Source organism: Tachysurus fulvidraco, chromosome 19 (genome assembly GCF_022655615.1).
Source record: "Tachysurus fulvidraco isolate hzauxx_2018 chromosome 19, HZAU_PFXX_2.0, whole genome shotgun sequence".
In the NCBI taxonomy this organism is placed as follows: domain Eukaryota; kingdom Metazoa; phylum Chordata; class Actinopteri; order Siluriformes; family Bagridae; genus Tachysurus; species Tachysurus fulvidraco.
The window spans coordinates 18158390-18181175 of record NC_062536.1 but is presented as its reverse complement, the minus strand read 5'-3'; the positions used below and the strand labels follow the sequence as shown (position 1 = coordinate 18181175).

The 22786-nt window shown below is 37.6% G+C and overlaps 1 protein-coding gene across 1 annotated transcript; it reads right to left on the bottom strand.

Moving 5' to 3' along the window:
* Window positions 1-202: 202 nt before the first annotated feature.
* pah (phenylalanine hydroxylase) lies at window positions 203-21207 on the bottom strand. Its single transcript, XM_027160345.2, has 13 exons — window positions 21055-21207; window positions 19921-20028; window positions 14278-14461; window positions 13458-13546; window positions 12552-12619; window positions 5740-5936; window positions 5198-5333; window positions 4978-5047; window positions 4726-4782; window positions 3812-3907; window positions 1728-1861; window positions 1513-1628; window positions 203-1223 (listed from the first exon to the last, which is right to left on the bottom strand). The coding sequence occupies exons 1-13, from the start codon at window positions 21094-21096 to the stop codon at window positions 1180-1182; spliced, it is 1341 nt and encodes a 446-aa protein (XP_027016146.1). The 5' UTR covers window positions 21097-21207; the 3' UTR covers window positions 203-1179.
* Between the last annotated feature and the right edge of the window lie 1579 nt (window positions 21208-22786).

Genomic DNA, 22786 nt, shown 5'->3' with positions numbered 1-22786 from the left:
ACTGTTTAAGGTACTGAAATAATAATAATAATAATAATAATAATAATAATAATAATAATAATAATAATAATAATGTTTGTGGTTATTATATTGCAATAGCAATCTTATTTTCCATCCTACTAAATAAAACTCATAAAAAAACATATTATACTCAAAATATCAGTGATTAAAACGCTATTGCACAAAGATCAAGTGCATTCGATACATTTTCTCCCAATTTTATTGTAATCACTTCTACCCAATAAGGTCAACAGACAAAAGCAGTTATATAAGGTTAAACAAGCATACATGGAAAAAGACAAGCTAAAATGAGAATGATTTATATGATGAAGCTTAACATGTTTTAGCTCTTTCTATCTCTCCGTCTATTTCTCAAAAGGTTATTAAACAATACAGAGTAGAGACCTTAAATATAGCCTGTTATCATCACATTGTGGATTATTTTTAGGTAATTACTGGTTACTTGGTTCTGTTCTCTGCGTAATGTCGTATGGTTTTACGACTTTAAATATCATACACGGAAAATACGCGCTTTTTAAGCCAGAATTTAAATAGAAATATTTCAAATGAAAGCCCAACAAATCTCAGATTAAGTATGCTCGTGCAAGGCTATTGTTAGGTCAGGAAAATAGTAATATAGCCTGATTTGCAAGTAAGGGAAATCCCTTTTTTCATTTTCTAATAGAAAGAACATTTTGGTCAACAGTCGGAAATTATTTTCGCATTTTCACTTCTATTAATGTTGAGCTACATAAAGATGTATGCTCTAAAAACAATACAAAGGCTAGCATGAATAAGGTTAATACGTGGTTTAAAAATCTACACAACTAATAAAAATGTATTTAAAGTTACAAATTATTTATAGGCCAATGGAGTAAATTAGAATGTAATGTAATGATTTACATTAACATAAATACTAGGATATGAAGATTTGGAAAGTAAGTTTTTTTTGTAAGTAATATTTTTGCTTATTAAATGGTCTGATTCAGAAGGTTTATGCTTTAAGTTGCCGAACACATCTAGATGTACTAATTCAAAGTCTTTTCTTATATTTATATTTTGAAGAAAAAAAAAAGTCATAATTGGCCTTGTTGTTCCAATATTGTGGTGTAAAATGCTTATAACTTTCTCTTTATTTTCTAATATCTGCAAGATCTTCTCCATGGTTCTAAAGTTGTTCTACTTCATCTTCTGCAGAGCACTGCAAAGGATCCCCATATCACCTGAAACAGAAATAATAAGAAGCACTTTATTCAATTTATTCATCAATAATTCATTCTTTTAAGCTTCTTGAAAACACATTTATTTAAGGGTCCAGACATTTTCCTGTGCACATACATGTAAGAGTAATGTTTGGCATGCTGATAATTGATACACCTTCTTAGTATTTTACTTATTTATTTACTTATTTATTTTACTTTGCTTGGGAGTGCTATATTATATTTTGTAATATAAACTGCTAATCTCATGATTTGTTTGAAGTGTTGACAAGACACAAAGTTAAACACATACAACTGATGCTATCAGCCAGGTTGCTCAGTTTTTTTGTGTCGTCTAGAACCTCGATGCTTTGAGTGTAGGCATTATAGCGCAAAGAGAAGGGTCTTGGAATTGTGGAAGCAAACTTCCTGTAAAATGAAGAAAAAAAAAAACACCAATCAGTGTGAGAAAATAATATAAAGGTTTTTAGCAAAAGAGTTGGAGTGAGCCTTAATAGTCATGTGTACCTGACTTTCTCTTTGCCATCCTCAAAGCTCTCGGCTATGTAGTAGACCGGCTGGAATTCGGTGATGGGATATTTTTGCACGCTGGTCTTCTCTGGCTCAAAGGGCAAGAGTTTTGGCTTGTCAGTCAAACAGTACTGCAGGAGAGAAATATATTTCCTCAGTTAGTTTGACTATATTAGGGTCATTATTAGAGTCATATTATTCACTAGTACCTAACTGTTACATTTTTCATGTTAACCATGCTAAACTGTCAGGAATATGTATCATGTCCCTCATAAATTACCAAGAAAAAGCACAGCATAGCTAAAATTACACTGTAATTACATTCAGCATAGCTGTATATAGCTTTTATGTTTATCACAGAAACAATGCAAATATAGAAATTTGTCGCTAATATCAACATTTTCCTCAGATGTGTTTAAAAATGACTACTAAAACACAGAGTAGGAAAATTACACTGTAATTATGCTAATCATAACTGTATAAGCCTGTTAATTGTGCTATACAACTAATGAACACTCTGTAGTCTATTTGAATATCAAAATTTTCCTCAGATGTGTTGATAAATTATTATAATTTTAATATACTTTTTAATTATATTATTTACAATTAATATAATTTTGCTTAGCATAGCCATATAAAACTTTTATTCGTGTTATACAGATAAAGTAAACATAGAAATGTATTGCTAATGTCAACATTTTCCTCAGATGTGTATATAAACTACTAAGAAAATGCACAAAATTATAAAAAATTACACCATAATTACAGTTTGCATAGTTGTACATAGCTTTTATGTTTATTAAACAGATAAATGAACATTTTCTCAGTTGTGTTTAGAAATGACTAGGAAAAAGCATTGCAATTATGCTTAGAATGGCTGTATATTATATATCTATTAGGATTATCAAGAATTTTCTCAGATGTGTTGATAAATTACTAAAAAAGTGCCCAGTATTATGAAAACGACACTGTAATTATACTTAGCATAGCTGTACTTAGCTGTACGTAGCTGTTATTTTTGTGATACAGATATTGAAAATGTAAAAATATTTCAGCAATGTTTTCCTCAAAATTGAACGTCTTATTAAAAATATACTGTAACTAGATTTGTTCGTCGCGACAAACTTTGATGTTGGCTTTGTCAAAGCAAGTAATCGCAAAGGCCGGTGTTTTTTGAAGGCGAGTGGACATAAGGATCAGTGTTACGTTTGGAGGCAAGTGGACAGAAATCTAGGGTGCCAAAACATTTGGAGGCAAGTGGAGACAAGCATGTGACGTCATCCGTATACTCCGTATACGAAGAAGTTCCCCACATTGGTCTGATTGTCTTGATATGTCACATGTCCATGTTGTGCTAATTTTTGATTTTGCATATTTTGGGGGCGGGGCTGCGTGACAAACGAAAAGCCAGTCGGTACACCAATTTAAAACTTTGTTCAGAGTATCACCCTAAAGGAGCTGGCCGACTTTGGTGTAGATAGTTCGAAAGCTTGCCGAGTTATGAACCTCCATAGTTTATAATGGGAGTCTATGGGAAAAAAGGCCACTTTGAGACCCGGTACCGGAAGTACCAGAAGTACCGAAACTCAGATAGCTTAGAAAAGTAATAGCGACAAACTTCAGACCAGCGTCTACAACATATCCGAATTTAGTGCATGTGGCTCAAAAGCTCTAGGAGGAGTTACTCTTGATAAATGTATGTCTAAGCTTAAATAGGAAAACAGAATGTTGGCTTCTACAAAGGACATAATTACACTTCATAACAACTATCATTTTTATTACAGAGATCATGTAGATATAGAAATCTATCAGAATATCAACATTTACCTCAGATATCTTTAGTGATTGCTAAGAAAAACACAATATGACTAAAACTATTGAATTAATCAGTGCTTTAGAGGTTAGTTATGACCAATACATTTACTGGATAGTAGAAGTAAACTAATATAATACTTTTTATTAATTAGTAGTAATAAACATCTCTGACACATTGGAAAAACAAAGGCCCCAAATGAACAGCAGGGTTAGTGAGCTACATGGTACAGGAGGTAATTAATTAGTAATAGGTATTACTTTCTCACCTGTAGTTCCCCAAATGATGAGAGCAAACCTGCTCCATAGGCCTTAATGTCATTTCCTTGCTTACAAAGCCCAAACTCTACAGTAAACCAGTAAACCTACAAAGACAAAAACAAAGCAATTCCCACAAACAGATTTAGCTTCATTAGCTAAGCTAGTCAGCTACATAACTACAATTCTAAGCATTCTGCATTCTCCATCTAAATAGTTAGCTTAGCTAATGGTTACGCTCCAACAGCAGTTATTTGACTCATGTTAGGCAAACCTTTTTATGTTAGCATAAGTTTATGTTAGCAAGGGCTAGCACTAATCCTCCCAGTTAGTGCATAGGGAACTAGACAATTGCTGTAGATGTGATTAAAATAGGTCTAGGAAAGGTCAAGCCATTTAGCTCACCAAAATAAAAAAATAACATTTTATTTATATCTAGAACTTCAGATTAACTATTTTCAAGATGGTCGGTGACATTTTGGTTGACGAGACCTCTTAAAATGTCTTTTAAAATAGTCTATGTTTTCCGAATACAGTAATACAGAATCAAATTTAGGGCTTCACTACAGTATAACAGTGGGTCCCAAATAATAAATATTAAATATTAAAATAATTAAATGTGTATATTTGTATATGTATTTATTTATTTATATATTCTAAAGAACCCTACAGCAGAGTTTTTACCCAGAACACCTACTGTATTGGGTATTTGATGGGACCATTAAAAATCTCTTTAATAGAGTTCTCCTGTAGGAAGTTACATATATTTTCAAGAATAAAGTTTAATAATAATTTCTAGATTAGTCCTAGCATACGGTTTGCATTTAGCCTTGTGTCTGGAAGTGTTTTTTTTATATCACATTACGCTAATTAGGTTCTGTAAACTATAAATAATTATGTCTAATTATAACCACAGAATACACACTGTAGCAAGTTTCTCAATGTACTCGTCAGGGGCTCCAAGGGATGCCAGGCCAATTTCCTGTCAAGAAAGAAAAGCATTAAGATATTCATTTTCAGTGCAAAAGTTCAAAAGTTTTCACCTCCTTTTGGCATTCTGTAAATGATTAAATTAATTTTTGGCACTTCAAAGTGAAGCTAAGCATAATGTTGCTCTCAAATGTATTGGCACTTAAAATTTTGTCTCTGTAGTATTTATGTAAATGAAGAAGCAAACCTGTGAGAACTGAGCAAAAGTTTGATCTGCAAATAGAGGAACGTGTCCCAACAGCTCATGGCAGATGTCTCTGAAACCAAGAATATTTATTTGTGACTTTTTGATATGTAGTTGAATCGATTTACTATCAAGTCATTGCCAATTTTATGGGAAAGTGATGAATTATTGCGTGTGTGTGTGTGTGTGTGGGGGGGGGGGATATATATATATATCTACTCACGGCTCAGGTGTGTACATGGGCTTGGATCCGTGTCGGATGTATTGGGTAGAATGAAACACACGGAAAGCTAAACCGGCAAGAAAGTCTCGAGATGACAGCAGCCCTGCCACCGGGCGCAGGCGGAATCCGGTGCATGCTGGGAAAAATGCAATACTATTAGAATCTTGTTCTTTCATAAAGTGAACAGTTTATAAGCTGCTATAATGCAAGTGATAGGTAGCAGGAACTACCTGCTTCCAAGAACATTAAATGGGTGTACTGTACTTCGAACTTGAATGCCCTGCTGTTGATGAATTTCCTATCACATTCTTATTCTAAGTGTTTTATTCCTTAGCTATCACATCCGGATCTGATGGTCACGATTCACGTTGCTTCTTCTATAGTTGACTTCATTTGATGACAGTTTAAAAACCACTTTCGTTCTTGGTAAAATAAATGTCTGTGCAGTTAAATCAAGATTAAACTTGTTCTCGTGTTTCTACACACACTTTATCCCATTATCAGTCTGGCCTGAATGGGTGTCTATTGGTGCAGAGCTTTACACTGCAGGAAGTTGGAGACTTCCTCAAGCTGAGGGATGTTGTCCTCGCGGTACCCGCAGTACTCCTCGAGCAGAGGGAAGACGCGGTTGTGTTCACGACAGGCATGAGTGGGATACAAGGTTTTCAGCTCCCTGAACACGGTTCCCCATGTGGCCTTCTCCTCCTCTGTGTACTCCGCATGTGGGATCGGCTGACCGCTGTGGACAAAAAATAAAGGTGATTAAATTGATTAAATGGACAATAAACTCACCTCCTAAACCTCCTAAATCTCCTAATCCCAAGGAGAACTTTAACTAGTTCACACTTCATGTTCTTTTCCAGAAAATTAGCGTTTTCCTCCTTGTTCCTCTAACAGTTAATTTGTATGTTATTTGAAGTCCGTACAACAAAAAATCTAGAATTATAAAACGTGTTCTCTTCCTCTGGTAGAACAAAACACATAACACATACAACGTATACAGGAACCTTTAAAGGTTCTGTATAGAGTCCTACATTAGAATCTCTACTTATCAGAGAGAACTCTGAGAGAGATCCTCTGTAAAATCGAACAATTTCAGACATAAGAGTCTAATCTAGAAGCCTTGGGGGTTATCTGTGGACTGTTGAAACACAGTATTTTGTCTATTAGAGAAAATTCCATTTAAAACTCTTGTAAGAAGTCACAAGTTTCTGTAAAGTGCCTCTTGAAGAAAACTACACTCTTAGATAAAGGGTAAAATATAGAACCCTGTAGAACCTTTAAAGGTTCTTTCTAGAACAGTACAACAAACGGTTTCCATTAGAGAAGGTTCCAAGTAAATTCCTTCTAAAAACAACAGCATTTTGCCTAAAACACTGTGTCTGAAGTAGATATTTTCTAGGAAGCTACACTCCTTAAACACTGTACACTCCTCAAAATAAAGGTTCTTGAATGGTTCTTTGTCAAGATGTACGGTTAAGTACCTTTAACATCCAAGGAATGTTCCTGCTGCAGTGTGACTATTCAAATGTCCTTCATGGCGCTAAGAAAAAAAAGGTTCCTTTAAGAACCATTTACTGAACGGTTCTTTAGGGAACCAAAAACTGTTCATCGCTGTGAAAAAATCGCACCTTTTTTTTCTTCCTGGCACTTTTACTTCTAAGAGTATAAGGTAAAGTTTTCAAATCATTGAAGGTGTTTTGTCCTTGTGGTAGGTTCCTTCAATTTTTTTTTTGTAGAACCGTACAACAGAGGCTTTCTTTATCATGAAGGAGATATTTTTTTTGCAAACAATTGCACTTCATAAAAATAGTAAAATAAAGAACACTAAAAGACTCTTTAAAGGTCTTGTTAAAAAACAAACAAACAAACAAAAAAAAAACCAAATCAAAACAGCAACATAGTTTAAAATTTTAAATGCAGGTAAAGTGTTTATGATGTTGTACCTTTAATAGAATTGTTCAAGGTTCTAAACAAAACCTCAATTCAATAAAGAAACAGAAGGTTAAAGAATTTAGGAAATTAAGAATTTCCCGGACAAAACGGGTAAGAAAAAATATGTATTCAAATAATAAGTAATAAGAGCCCTAATAGAGAGACTTTCCCTGCAATCCTTATGGTTCAAATAATGGCTCATGGGTTCGAACCCCAGGTCCACCAAGCTGCCACTGCTGGGCCCCTGAGCAAGGCCCTTAACCATCTGTTGCTCAGTTGTAAGTCACTCTGGATAAGGGTGTCTGCTAAATGCCGTAAATGTAAATGTAAATGTAAATAATGTGGTTCCACTGATGTAAAGTGCTGAGATGAATTTTCTTTATGTTAATTAATTTTTGTGCTTATTTCATTTTCTTTCCACATTTCTTTTTCTCTGTCGAAAGGAATGTTCTCCCCACTCTGGTCATGCTGACCTGTGATAATTGTGTTCTTGTTTTCTTGTTTTTGTACTCTGTGTTTCTGCAAACATAAGCATAATATCGGGAACATAGGATGGTAAGGCTTGCTGATAACGTAACCTTAATCTTAAGGGAATAGAAACTAGGAAACCTCTGTCATGTAAAAATGTATTTCTGTGTTATACGTCATCTTCACCTCTTCTGATTTAATGTTCTTGATTTGAGTCTATCCTGTTCTTTTAGCGCTCTATCTTGACAGGATGAAGAAGACAAGATAGGTTGACCTGCTTGTGAGATTACTCACAGGACACTCAGTTTCTCTTTGCTCATGTATAGGCTTATTGACCTTCAATGCCTGGATAAGAGAAGCAGCATTCTGGCATACCCCTATCTATGTTGAAAAAAACTTAGCCCCTGCCTTATCTCATACACCACAGCTTACTGTATTCCATTGCGTATATATTCTGTTCTGTCGCTCAGCTGTTTGGAATAAACCAGATTTGATTTCACTCGTGTGGTTTGTTCTCTCAGTGCTCCGGAGCTCCTATCGTTTTGCAGAGATAAAGGGACGCGTACAAGTGCAAGGAGGGATCTTTCTTACAATTTGGTGACCCCGACGTGATACTCTCGATAAGGTAAGACATGTCTGATTGACTACCTGGTCGGCAGTATTACTAGGAAGAAGTTATCCCCTTTTAGAAGGATAGTTATCCTTGGTTTCGTCTGAGAAAGCCAAGAAGTTTATCCTTAGTTTTGACGGAAAAACTAAGAAGAGTGCACTGTATATTTCCTCTGTTGACTTCTCTGCGCCTCTTTTCTTTGCCTGTTGTAATATTTTTGTTTGTTCATAATGGGGAACTCGTATCTCAAGCCTATGCCTGGTGAAACACCATATGATTGGATGATATGATGTGGTTTAGGATATTATGCACAACCATTTGTTGAGAATTTGGCTGGCTGGACTGAGGCCAATCCTCAGATTCCACCATACCCACGTGATGGTACCTCTGATCCAGGTTATTCAGCCTCTGCATACCGCATGTTTTTTTGGGTATAGGAGATCCACAGTGGGAGTGTTGAACCGATACCTTACTCTAAAGAAAAAGAAAAAAGGTCCCGTTGGCCTCTAATCGGCCTACCTCGCCAGATAACCATTACATTTTGTTGATATGCTAATTAAGAGTTCTCATAACTGTCGGCTTACAGGAGCAGATTATCGATTTATTCTCCAGAATAAATTAGGCGATGAGGAGAGATTGATCGAACAAGTCCCTGTGTTAAAACCTCAGAATGATGAAGTAGTAAATATAACAAAAAAGGAGGAAGAAAAAGAACTCAAACTCAAGTTGTTTCCACATATTTTTGTAAGGATAATAAATGCTTTAGACCAATTGCGTCGGCAGCTCACTAAATATCTGCTTAATATTAAACATGCTAATCGTGATCTCTCTCAGGTTACTAACTGTAAGCAGGTAAAGGGAGAGTCCACCTCCGTGTTTTGGACTCGATTTAGCCAGGTGTGGCGACATTTAGAAGGAATGGAGCTCGACCTTTAACCTCCTTGGCCGTGATCTTATGAGTCTCCTGGGACTCTCTATAGCTTTCAGAGGTTCCCACATGACTGTACAAACTCTCGATACTTCTGTTCCGGATATTCTCGCTCTCTCTGACTGTGTACTTCGCTGCTGCAGTTAATGCTGTCTGTTCTCTCCCTGCTCTCTCTCCCACTCTAGAGTCTGTTCCTTCTTCTTTGTGGGTGGAACACAAGGATGACGTGGGCTGCGTTTCCTGTCCTCCTTATGAGGCCAGAATTCAACACCTTACACCTGTGTATATTAAACAGTATCCTCTGTCTCATGAGAAAGCCGCTAGAATTGACGTTATTCTTCATTCTCTTTTACAGCAGGGGTGGTGATGCCATGTTAGCCCATACAATACTCCTGTCAATTCTGTTCCAAACCCAGATGGCTCTTGGAGATTCACCCAAGATCTGCGTAAAATAAACGAACTTGTCATTCCTGTTGCTCCAATTGTCCATGATGTATCCTCAATTATAGCCTCTATTCCATATACACATAGAGTCTTTCTGTGATTGACGTTTGTTCTGCTTTCTTTAGTGTTCCTGTAGAGAAAGACACACAGCCACTCTTTGCCTTCACACACAGGGGACAGCAGTATACATGGACCAGGTTGCCACAGGTTACATCGATTCCCCCGCGGTCTTCGTGACCATGGTCAAGAACGCCCTGTCAAGCCTCTGCCTTCCCCCAGACTCAGTGGTCTTACAATATGCAGATGACCTCCCTGGTCACTGCGGCCGATTATGACACCTGCCAAGCAGTGACCCTGGCTCTACTCACACACCTGGCTGAGAAAGGGTTTAAGGTGTCCAAGTCAAAACTCCAGTTCTGCCAGAACACTGTCCACTACCTGGGCTATGAACTCTCTCAGGGCTCAAGGAAGTTAACTGCCGAACGAATACAGGTTATCATGGACACTCAGTGGCCTGCCACTAAACAGGCTTTACAGGCCTCATCAACTACTGCCGCCAGTGGATCCCAGACTGCTCTTTGTATGACAAATGTCTGCGTGCTGCGGTGAAGCATTCTGATCCTTCATCCACACCTCTCTCATGGACTCCAGAAATGCAGGCTGCTTTTGTGGCATTGAAACGGGCCCTGTGTACGGCTCCTACTCTGGGACTCCCCAACTACAGCCTCCCTTTCCACCTGTATGTTGCGACTCAGCCAGGAACAGCCTCTGGGGTGCTGGCCCAGGAACATGGGGAGGCATGCGACCTTGTGCGTTTCTTTCTAAATCCCTCGACTCTGTGGCTCAGGGTTTGCCTGCCTGTCTATGTGCAGTTGCTGCCTGTGCTCTGATGGTAACTGATGCTGAAAAGATCGTTTTATCTCATCCATTGATCTTACACACCTCACATCAGGTAACACAAATTTTACGCTATTAAACACACAGCACATGTCATCACAGCGTCGTTCAGGATATGAGGCTGTTATTGGCCACTGTTCATTTAACTGTACGTCCATCATCCTATCTTGACACTGTAGCGCATTCCCTGCAGCGCCTTCCTAATGCACAGGATGATTGTATGGGTGACTCTGATCATGATTGCCTTACTGAAATAGTCAATACCACTAGCATCCGCCCTGACCTCTCCTCCGTTCCCCTACAGACAGGTGATGTCCTCTTTGTAGATGGCTCTTGCTCCAAACCTAGTGATTGTGTTTATCTTTGTGGCTATGCTGTTTGTCGGTTACCTAACACTGTCCTTGCCTCGTTCTGTGGCCATTGTTAAAACTAGGGCACATTCCTCTGGTGACACCGATGAAGTGCGAGGGAATAGTTTCGCTGACCGAATGGCTAAACAGGCTGAAGTTTACCTGAAGTTTTTTTGTATTTTCCACTTACACACAGACGTGAATAGAATATTAGACGGATGTTTAATATGCGCACAGAACAACATTTCAAAATCAGGTGGCACACATCAACACCTTCCCACGCCTGACACTCCCTTTCAAGAATGGCAGATCGATTTCACACACATGCCTAGACAGGGTCCTTTCAAATACCTTTTGGTAATGGTTGATAAGTTCTCCAGATGGGTAGAAGCCTTCCCATGTAGTAAGGAAAATGCTAGAGTTGTGGTACAGAAGCTAACTACTGAAATAATTCCTAAATATGGCATCCCTGTAGGAATTGATTCTGACAAGGGAACTCCATTTACATCTAAAGTCACTCAGCTTCTGTGTAAAGAGCTAAAGATCAATTGGCATTTCCACATTCCTTACCATCCACAGTCATCCGGTATGGTGGAGCGAGCCAATCACACAATAAAAGACAAAATTCGTATAGCAATGCACACGTCCGGTTCCAAAAATTGGGTTCATGCATTACCCTTCGTGCTAGCAGATATGAGAATGACCGCACAAGTGGCTTTGGATCACCTGTCTCCCTATGAGCTCGTTAAGGGCGAGACCATTTACCCAACCTTGGCGAAGAGGCAAACAGGCATTGGGAACGGGGGACCTTGATGTACACCTCAGCGAGTACTCTGCAGGGTTAATTCAGAAGCTCAACGAGTATTGGGCGCGGGTAAATTCGAAATGACCCCAAATTCCAATTGGCAATACTCACCCTTTAAAGGTGGGAGATCGTGTCTTGGTCAGAAATTTGGGAAAATTAGGCACGCCTTTGGGTGAGACCCCGTATAGTGGACCTGCAGAAATAGTCGCTGTGACTCGCACTGCTGTGTTAACTGATCTTTTTCAATAAATATGGAATAAAACAGATTTGATTTCACTCGTGTGGTTTGTTCTCTCGGTGCTCTGGAGCTCCTATTGTTTTGCAGAGATAAAGGGACGCGGACAAGTGCGAGGAGGAATCTTTCTTACATAAAGTTTAAGGGTTCTTTTTATATTTGGGTAACAAAGTACTTCCTGTCAGAGAGGTTTTGCTGGAGGAAGCTGAGAAAAAAACTAGGACGATGTGACATTTCATAGGTTTAGAGAAGAATTAGTGGGCTCATGGTCAGCTGTGTGTGTGTGTGTGTGTGTGTGTGTGTGTGTGTGTGTGTGTGTGTGTGTGTGTGTGTGTGTGTGTGTGTGTGTTTGTATGTGTCCACCCCGCTATGTAAATGCGTGTTTCCATAGTGGGCGTTTCATTGAGCACTCCTGGCCTTTGTAGTGCTCATGTGAATAATGCAACTCTATTATGATTGAAAAGCATCATGCGCACCGGCGCCCTGTAATTTCCCCCCTTTTGTTACCTAGGGGTAATTTTCCATAAAAGGCACACGAAAACACACTCAGGGGAAAGAGCTGAAGCTGGGATGGATCTCTGTGGCCCTGCACCCGTGTGGTAGGGAGAGAGAAAACGAGAGGAAGAGAAAAGCTTATAGAGACTTATAGAGTTTTCTTTTCTTCCATAGGATCAGTAATTACTGTCTGTAGTTGTAGGCCATGTCAGCAAATTCCTTTCTTCGTGCTCTGTAGAGCTCGTCCTTAAATCCCTGGCAATGACACAAAACACAAAATGACAATGTTAAAGCCTCAAGTTCCATGACAACCACATATATGTGTATATAATACACTTAATATACACTCAATAATACTTATTATACACACACACACACACACACACACACACACACACACACACACACACATATATATATATATATACACGTCATGTATAGAAGTTGTTGGTGCTCGGCTCGGCTTGGGAGCGCGGTGAAAGACGTATTCAAATGAAGCCTTTGTAGAGTGTTTGCTACTCATGATGAATGCATTTGGGTTTAATGGTGACTGGAAGGGGTGCAATTATTTATAATTAGAGGGGCTCAATTAAAGTGATGACATCAATTTGAGGCTGTTTCCATTAGAATAGAGGACGAAAGAAGGCACGTCATTGCTGCTAGCGTCTTTTAGCAACGTGTGTGTGAACTACACATCCCTTTAAAACACCCCTCCCACACACACTCACACACACACACACACACACATCAAAACAAAAAATAAAAATGACACATAAGCACACAATCTTGTACTTCCACCTCTGTATATCTTTTTTAATTTCACTACAAAATGACTTTTTAGTTGTGGTTCTAATTAAATGACAGCTGCATTGTACAGAAAAGCATTTTTACATAAAGTAATAATAAAAAAGTTACAATTTGACTTGTTGACAATTGGTACTGTTTAATTGTTAATATATTACAATGCTTATGGACACAACAACACACACACACAAACACACACACATGCACACATACAAACACACACTCAAAAACACACACACACACTCACACTCACACACACACACACACACACACACACACACACACTTACAGGGTGATCAGCATCCAGCTTGGACCCGTAGCTCAGGATCTGGTTGGCGAATCGGTCGAGGTCCTGAATGTTTGAGGGAAACCATGGCACTGTTGGGACCACAAGAGACAGGGGTTAGTTAGGGGTTAGTTTGGGATTAGTGTGTTGCTCCTGTGTTCTGTATTTTCTGTTCCTCGAGTGCTTGTTTTGTTCCTGTCAATATGTAATGTAACTATTTGTCCTGGAGATAAACAGAGACTGTGCTGTTACAGGAAAATAATCAATGATGGAGGTAAAAGTAGAGACCAAGGTCCAGTATAAAGCACGTCCTTTAACCCACGTCCTTTAATATGTCCTTTCTTTCTTTCTTTCTTTCTTTCTTTCTTTCTTTCTTTCTTTCTTTCTTTCTTTTTTTCTTTCTTTCTTTCTTTCTTTCTTTCTTTCTTTCTTTCTTTGCTTGTTCTTTCTTTGTTTGTTTGTTTGTTTCTCTCTCTCTCTCTCTCTCTCTCTCTCTCTCTCTCTCTCTCTCTCTCTCTCTCACTAAAGCTCATTCTCTGTACAGCAGTACGTTTATTTACATGTACAGATATAGACATTTGTGTTAATCTAAAATCTGCTTAAATTCAATACTAGAATGCTAACAGCTACTTTTAGTGGCAATCATTGTTTTTTTTAAGTATATGGAAAAAATGTACAAAAAAATACTGACAAATACTTTAAAAAAAAAAAAAGAAAAGCTACGTCCTCTACATCGGGAGCATTATTTGTTCAATAAACCATATTACACCATATTAAACACTTTATTATTTTACGCTTCGATCACTCGATCTCACTCCCGTACATGTGTCTTTCTGCTTGTTGCGTGACAGCTCGTGTACTTGACCGCTGATTTGGCCGCGCAGGATGCCGATGACCTCGTCCAGGGCCTGGGAGCAGGCAGTGTCCACGCTGATGAAGAACTCATACTCATCCTTGTTCATGCGCGAGGGCCGTGACTCAATGTGCGTCAAGTTGATTCCCTTTTCCTATCGATTACATTAGAATACAGTGAACGTAGACTCATATAATTAATTCATTCATCAGCTACATGATGTCATGATTATGAAAATGTAACAAAGGTTAGAATTCATACACATTACTATATACTTAATGTCGTGTAAGATTGAACACAGCCGTATCCGTTTAGTTTTAAATAATAAGCTAGCTACAATCTGAATTTATGTTAATTTAATTTATGACACTGCAATATGTTGAAAACATATTTTAGACGTCTTTAAATATGCATATTTGCTTATTTATATTGCACATAGTTGCATATGTACTTATATATCAGGTACCGAAGACCTACTTATTCAGGAAACACTTCAACTAGCACTTCTTTCCTTATCTTTTGCATTAAAATAAATAAAAAAATAAACACAACCTTTGACACTTTTTCATTGTAACTTTGAACAAATGTTTTAAATTCATGGTATCTTAAGTATGTAACCTAGTGAGCCAGCATTAATGTATTCAATGTTAGAGATTTACGCACTTATGTACGTCGCTCTGGATAAGGGCGTCTGCCAAATGCTGTAAATGTAAATGTGTAAATGTAAATGTGTTTATAATGCGTTATAATGTCTTATGTAACGTAACTGCTATAATGCTTGTGCATAACTTCATAAGGACAAGGACATAATAAGGACATAACAATATAGATGCTTTACCAGGGCACGTGCTATAGTGCATTATAAAGTTTGTAATGTTATAGATTTGTAGTATTTGTAAAGTACTACAGTCTTAGGAAGTGTTATTATATTGTTAAATCTTTTTTTTTTTTTACATGAGCATGCTATACCAGAGCATGTACTAAGCTGATAGTAATGCTCTATAATGCTTAACATAAACTGACATTATGCAGCCATGAACTTATACAGGCATTATAAAGACATTATAAAAGCATGTGCTATTGTGCAATATGTAATGTTTACCTACAGTTACATAGTCAGTTACATATATTGTTTTCCTCAGCAGTCATTATGTCGTCCTATGATCGTACTCTGAAGTGTTATACCTAAAACTGTGGTATGTATGACACTACGTAAAGCATACATATCACTTCATAATGTCAGAAATGCCAGTTATTACATGATTCCATGCGTGGGTCATGCTCGATTTCGGACGGATTACATGATAACCTTTTTTTAATAGATTTCACACCCATGCTGTTCTTTTTTTGGACACGAGGGGGTGCTGTGGTGTATTGTATTATTGTATCTGTTCTTAGTTATCTGCCTTGATTATAATTTGAGGCATGTTTGGCATTAAGCACTAGCAGAAAAAGAAAGATGTTATATAAGCTATATATTTACCAGTGGTGTAGTTCGGGCCATGAGCACGTATACGGAATATGCTTACTTTTGCCCCTGGGCTGTTTGCGTATAACGACTTGTATGGCTTAATATTAGCGTATACCCTCGGTATACCCATTTGTTTTGCTGCTTAAAACATCAATAATTTACCCTCGTCTTTTCTTACCCTTTAACTGCATCGCAATTTTTTTAACTCGTTGTAATTGGTTTATTTGAATTCCGCCCCCCTTTCCCCACCCCCGACAGCTGTCGTGTACCAACTTCACCAAGCATTTACAGGGAGGACAGTTTACTTCATCGACTGAAGCTGGCGTCATGCTGATGCACAGGGGCGTCACTAGGCCCTTAATACTTCTGCCCAGCAGCCCCCCTAAAAAATTATTGAAAAATTAAAAATTGATCGCTTCAGTCCCCTTTAAAAACGCATTTGAAGCGGCGACAAGCTGCGTCATGTTTCGGCTCCTCCTCTGAACTGAGTCTGCGTGGATTCAGAGCGTTTTTCATTCCTTCTGATAGTTAACCACAGTCCATTGTCCAGCCTCATACATGTGTTGTTTATATTGCTGATATGAATAGTCACAGTTTATGGCTTTTATGTTATTTTCTGGTTAAAAGTTCTGGTTTATTTTTTTTTTTTTTAAATATTCCTTATCTGAGGTTTTTATGTGAGCATAGAAATTCAAACAGTAAAATGTTGTGTTTGTACTGGAAACGTGTGTACGTGTGTTTGTACAGTGAGTAATGAATTGTAAAAAAGTCTTCATTGAAGTCTTCATTGTAAAAAAAAACTACATTCACAACTCAAAATTTTCTAGTGACTGGTCACATCTAAATTTTTCATTATTTTTTTTTACAGTGAAATACAGGGAATACAATGGAATAGTGGATTGCAATAAGGTTAGTAGTATACAACCCTACCCTGGGGGCTGAGCCCCCCTAAAATGAAAATTCTAAAATCGCCCCTGCTGATGCAGTGAGAAAATATACGTGATTTACAATGTAATGGCTTCGGCTCAACTAAAGTGTGTTTTGAGGTTGTGTTTAAACCTATTAAAATAAGAATATGCATTTCTTTAAACTAAACTTTAGCACTTGGGTTGGGCAATATGCAGAATTGCCGATATATATGTCATGATTTGCTATATCTCAGTATTAAAATATATGCGTGCCGTACAGTACAGTTTAACGTTTTTTTACGTGTTAGACTGATAAATGTACATGAATGAGAAAATCACTACATGCTTTAGATTAAAGGGAATTATTATACAGTATACAGTAAGTCACTGCTGTCTGTCATGTCAGGAATTGAGTTCTCTTTCAAAGTTTATTGCAGTAAAATGGTCAAATACACACAATATATTAAAGCTGTGATACAATTGATGCGTGTGTAATCCGTGCATTTGGTCTTAAGTGACAGCAATCATTAATGTTAATGTTAATCTAACGACAAAAGAGTAATAAAAAAAATCACACAGAAGTTATTCAGACTTATTCAAACCATACCTGTACCAGATTATTCATGTTCACAAACGTCTGTCTTTTCCTAAATGTAAATACGTTTCATTGAAAGAAGCAGCTAACGTTAGTAATGTCATGTGTTGTTTTAGTTTTAAGATGCCTAGTCAGATAAATTAGTTAGCTAACTAGATTATGTTGTTGACCATGTTGGCTTAACTAAGCATAGTTCGGGTGTAATTCTGACCATTTCTCGTCTAGAAATGGTAGGAAGAGGAAGAAGGGAAAAGAGGAAGGTCAGTCTAACTGACTATTTTGGAAAGTAACTAAATGAACTAAACTAAAGGAAATTGTCTAGCACATAGTGCCATATAGTTCATAATCTGTGTCTTCAATTATTGTGTTAAGATTTGAATTCTGATTTCTAATCAGTACATGTTGTGATATACATGTAGTGTCCAGAGTAAGAGCAGCAGTGTAGGCCAGTTCTTCTCCAATTTATTAGAAAAGTCAGAAGCAGAGTCCAGCACATGCCAAAGTCAGAGCAGCACAGCCCAGACCTCCAGCACAGGCCAGAGTCATGTTAATGTCATGTACATGCAAACATTGACTTCTGTGTGTTGTTTTTGCTTTTCTTGTTTTGGCAGCATGGCAGGGAACAGGGGGTTAACCGGGGCAGAAGTGGGCGGGGGTAGTAGTATACCACTTTTTTTTTTTTTTGAGGACTACACCACTGATATTTACATATTTATTATGTATAATATATTAGTGTATGATTTATACACAGTATATGTCTCTTAGGGTTGTGTGTGAATGTTGTGATGATAACAGGAATAATCTGAATCTTTCACACAGACAAAAATGTGAAACAGCTGTAGCCGTACACACAGATGGACGTATGCTGCATGAGCACATAAAAGGTTTTAAAGCAGATGTGTGTTTGTAATTAACATTTTATTATGCAGAATAGGGCAGGGACACGACTGCTGCCTGATAGGTCCGTACAGGAGGCGGAGCAGAACGCACCACAGGATCCTATTTATTTCTTTCCTCATCTGGAAGCAGTTGGACCATATGGATGCTGCATTCCTTCACACAACAGCATTTGGATAAAAATGTTCTGTGTATTCTGTTTTTATATAAAAAAAAAGGACTTTGTGTGTATTATTTTATTATATATTATTTTTATTATCACCCATACGGCTAGCTGAGCTGTGTGAAGGAAAAGAAGACAGAAAGCTGCATTTTCGATTGAATCGAACAGATTGGATATTTTATTATGTAACTTATCATTAACATTCTGGACTCATTTAATGATGCTGCATTTGAGTGCAAAGGTTTGTGTGCCCCCCCCCCCCCCCATCGTTTATGGGTGAGGAATTAAAAAAAGGACAAAAAACTTTTCTGTTGTATTCTGTTGAAAATCTGCATTTATATTATATATGAATAAATTTAAATATAAAATAATAAAATAAAATATAAAAATAAAAATAAAGTAGATAAAGTAATAAAAAGTAATAAAATTATTCTACTTTTCAGTATAAAATGCATCCAAATCCATTAATAATCAACAAAGGAAAAATTCCTCCCTAATATCTGTCTAATTACCTGATATCCCTTATCTTCTTTATTTTGTCCTAAAAAGAACTTGAATGCAGCTTGAATGCTTTTCATTTTTCTGTTTGATTTTGTGCAGAAATGTTTCTCTGTCCCCTCGGAGTGGATTTAAGCCGACGTATCCCTGACCTTTCGTACCAAACCGTTAAATAAATAAATTGCTTTTAAGGGAAAAGCCATCAAATGGTGCAGCGTGTTGGGGGCGTAATTTGGGTGGTGGTGGGGGGAGGGCGTTATTTGTAGGGGTATGTTGGAGATAACGCAGCGCCAGTGGAGAATCGTATCAGAGTTTTCGGGTGGACTCAGGGGTGGATCGTGTCCTTTGAGATCTCATAGGTTAAGACTAAGCTGTTTACTGCCTCTTAACCACACACGTCCAGGTCTTTTTTTTTAGTGTAACTAGTGACTGTACAGTATTTCAAGATAATACAGATGTTTTCAAAATCCTTTGGGATTGCTCAAACCCTCTGACAGAACCTTTGCTTTGCTTTGATATCTAACTGAATTCTCAAAAGGTGCACTTTGATAAGAGTGGCGTGTTTCCCGGGGAATCTAAGGATGTGTGTGTGTGTGTGTGTGTGTGTGTGTGTGTGTGTGTGTGTGTGTGTGTGTGTGTGTGTGTGTGTGGATCAATGAAGTATCTATCTATCTATCTATCTATCTATCTATCTATCTATCTATCTATCTATCTATCTATCTATCTATCTATCTAACAAACAAACAAACATACAAACACATTAGTCAAAGGGAAAGTATGCAGAAAATATTTTTTGTAGCTTGTGACACTGAAGCATTTGTATCTTATATAATTCCTGAACACTAATAAGGCAACTTCTTTTACCAAAACCTTTATGAAATGAATAATAATAACCAAGACTTAAAACCTTCTGTGAAAACTTTTGCAGAGGTGACCCCTAACTTTTTTTTTCTCATTTTTAGCTGAAGAGTTTCTTTTTAATATCATAACATGAGCTTTTCAAATAATATCTTGCTTTTCTAGAGTTTGGACTAAAGCTCTGTAATGAAGAAGTAATGAAGACGTAAGATGTAGTGCTCACCTCAAACAGCCGGAGGGTACGGACCAGAGCGCCGACTCCCTCTTTCAGAGAGAAAATACACGAGACCACACCTGACTTGTTGATCTGCTCCTCCAGGTAGCTGGAGCCCTACAGAGAACCAGACATTAGGTTGATATACTCTAATACATTGTGTCTACAGGAACATACTGCATCTTTCATGATACCAAGCTGCAAGGAAATCTTATTCACGTCCCAGTGTGTACTTTCAGATTCAGATCCAGCCAAGCAAAACACTTTCACACACCAGGCCACATTAAAGATAATAATAAACCCTACAAGCTGTACAATGATGTAACACACTTCAACTGCTTCAGCACAGTGACCTAGTAATCACACAATCAAATTACAACCTGATCACAAGGTGCTGCTGGTCCGTATTCTTTCTTTCAATAAATGAACTTTTTTTCTTTGTTAAATTATTATTATTCAAAAAACTGAACGAGACCAAGCGACATTCAGCAGCAGCAAGTGCTGAATTATTGCGCGCCTGTGTGTGTGTGTGTGTGTGTGTGTGTGTGTGTGTGTGTGTGTGTGTGTGTGTGTGTGTGTGAGGAGATTTATGAACCCATGACTGTCATCAGTTTCACATTCCTCATAATTACATTCTTAACCTCACGTGAGGAAGAAACTTTCACGTTTAATCCAATGTGTCCACTCCAACCTTTCGCCGCCCCATTAACACCCACCGACCGACCAATGCCCAAACGCCCAACACCATCACCAACACAAACAAAAAATTCTATCTGAAATATCATTTAGATAGATAGATAGATAGATAGATAGATAGATAGATAGATAGATAGATAGATAGATAGATAGATAGATAGATAGATAGATAGATAGATAGATAGATGAATTGTTTTTAAATGATTATTTTAGACATTGGACAAACTGCAGCATTGTGTTAAAGTCTTTCAGCAGGAGCTTTTGTACAGACTTCTGCTGACTCAGCTCCGTAGTTTATTACACAAAAGCCGCAAAAACAATCAGCATAGTTACAGAAGCAGGTATCCCTTGGTTTTTACTATCATTAGTTTCATGAAATAATAATAATAATAATAATAATAATAATAATAATAATAATAATAATAATAATAATAATAATAAATTCACCCTTCTGTTGTCTCCATTCAGCTTTCTGAACATCGAGTCCATTTTCTCTCTCAGTCCCCACTTGCTTCTGTGATAGGGAATTATTCTAAACAGCTTTCTGCACCTTTGCCAAACTTTAGGGGTTTTAAAAGCCAGTCACGTGACTCCACGCCCCCCACCCCACCCCTTGCCAGCAGCAATACTATCACGTGATACGTATTGAAGTTTGGGGTTTTGGTGAGTTTGTCTCTCAGTGCTTAAACACCTGACCTCCTGTGACGACTGTAGCGTGAATTAAATAAATACGTTCCATTTTTTTTTCTCCCATCAGTTTCAGGTCTATTTTAATTGGCATTAGGATTAATGACCACTAGGTGGAGACAAACATCATAAATGTGACCTGATATGAGATTCAGCGCGTTTCTTTACACAAAAATAGTACAAATTCAAGACATATTACAAAATGTCAGACAGGATCTCAGAAAAAAAGTGATCTCAGAAAACTGTTAAATACAAGTATGCACATAATGAATGGATTTTTAACTGTGTGTGTGTGTGTGTGTGTGTGTGTGTGTGTGTGTGTGTGTGTGTGTGTGTGTGTGTGTGTGTGTGTGTTTGTGTGTTTGTGTGTGTGTGTGTTACCTGAGTGGACACAGGCCATCTAAGTTGACCTATGATGAATAAAATCATGTCCTACAGGCAGTGGAAAGGGAAGACTTGTGCATACAGGACATCTGCATCCTGTTTTCTTTATTAGAAGGGCACCCATTAGGACACTTAAGTCTAAGGGTCTCCCAGTGTGTTAAAAAGATGTATGTACCTTCATGTTGTGATCATTACTCAGCAATGCTGCTATGTCCCATGGCATATAAAATATCCAGTATGCCTTATATCCTAATGACCAGAATTGACTACAAGTAGATATATAATATAAAGATAGATGGCAGCACTAGCATGGACTACATTTGGAATAAAGTGCAGATGTGTGCAGCTGTATATGCAATATAATGCTGGGCAACCATAAGCTGTGGTGAAATACAAACATTTACATAAATAATATATGAATACGAGGCAATACGTGTGTATTTACAGGACTGGACTGTGTGTGTGTGTGTGTGTGTGTGTGTGTGTGTGTGTGTGTGTGTGTGTGTGTGTGTGTGTGTGTGTGTGTGCGCGCGTTATACAAACAAATCCAAAGTCTATTTCTATGTGTCTTTCTGGTTGAGGCTCAGAATGTCCTGTGTGAAAAAGTTCCTCCTCCTCTCTGCATTTGTGCATTTGGCTTTCAAGGAGCAGAAGCAGTTTCTTGGCCACAACAGAAAGAAGAGTGTATTGTTTAAATGGTGGATATACTTTAGAATCTCTTTGGCCTTGATTAGCAGTGCTAATGTACATAGAGCAAACAAACAAACAAATAAACAAATAAACAAACAACCAAATGCATTTGCAGTATATTAATAATATTTTCATTTTTGCCAGTTGTATGAACCATCAAATTATCTGCTAGGACTAAAAGTTGTATTCAGTTATACTGTATATGTTACTTACAAATGTCAATAGCCAATGAATAAATGGTTAATAAAATGGTCGATGGATCTGAATGGATCTGAATATTTGATTTAACATTGGACCGGTACTGAGTTAACCCCTCAGACACTGTGGCATTTATAGTTATATCAATAATTATTCTTTACTGATAAATAAATATTTTCACAAACCCATTCTTGGAAACTAATAATAAAGCAAAGCCATC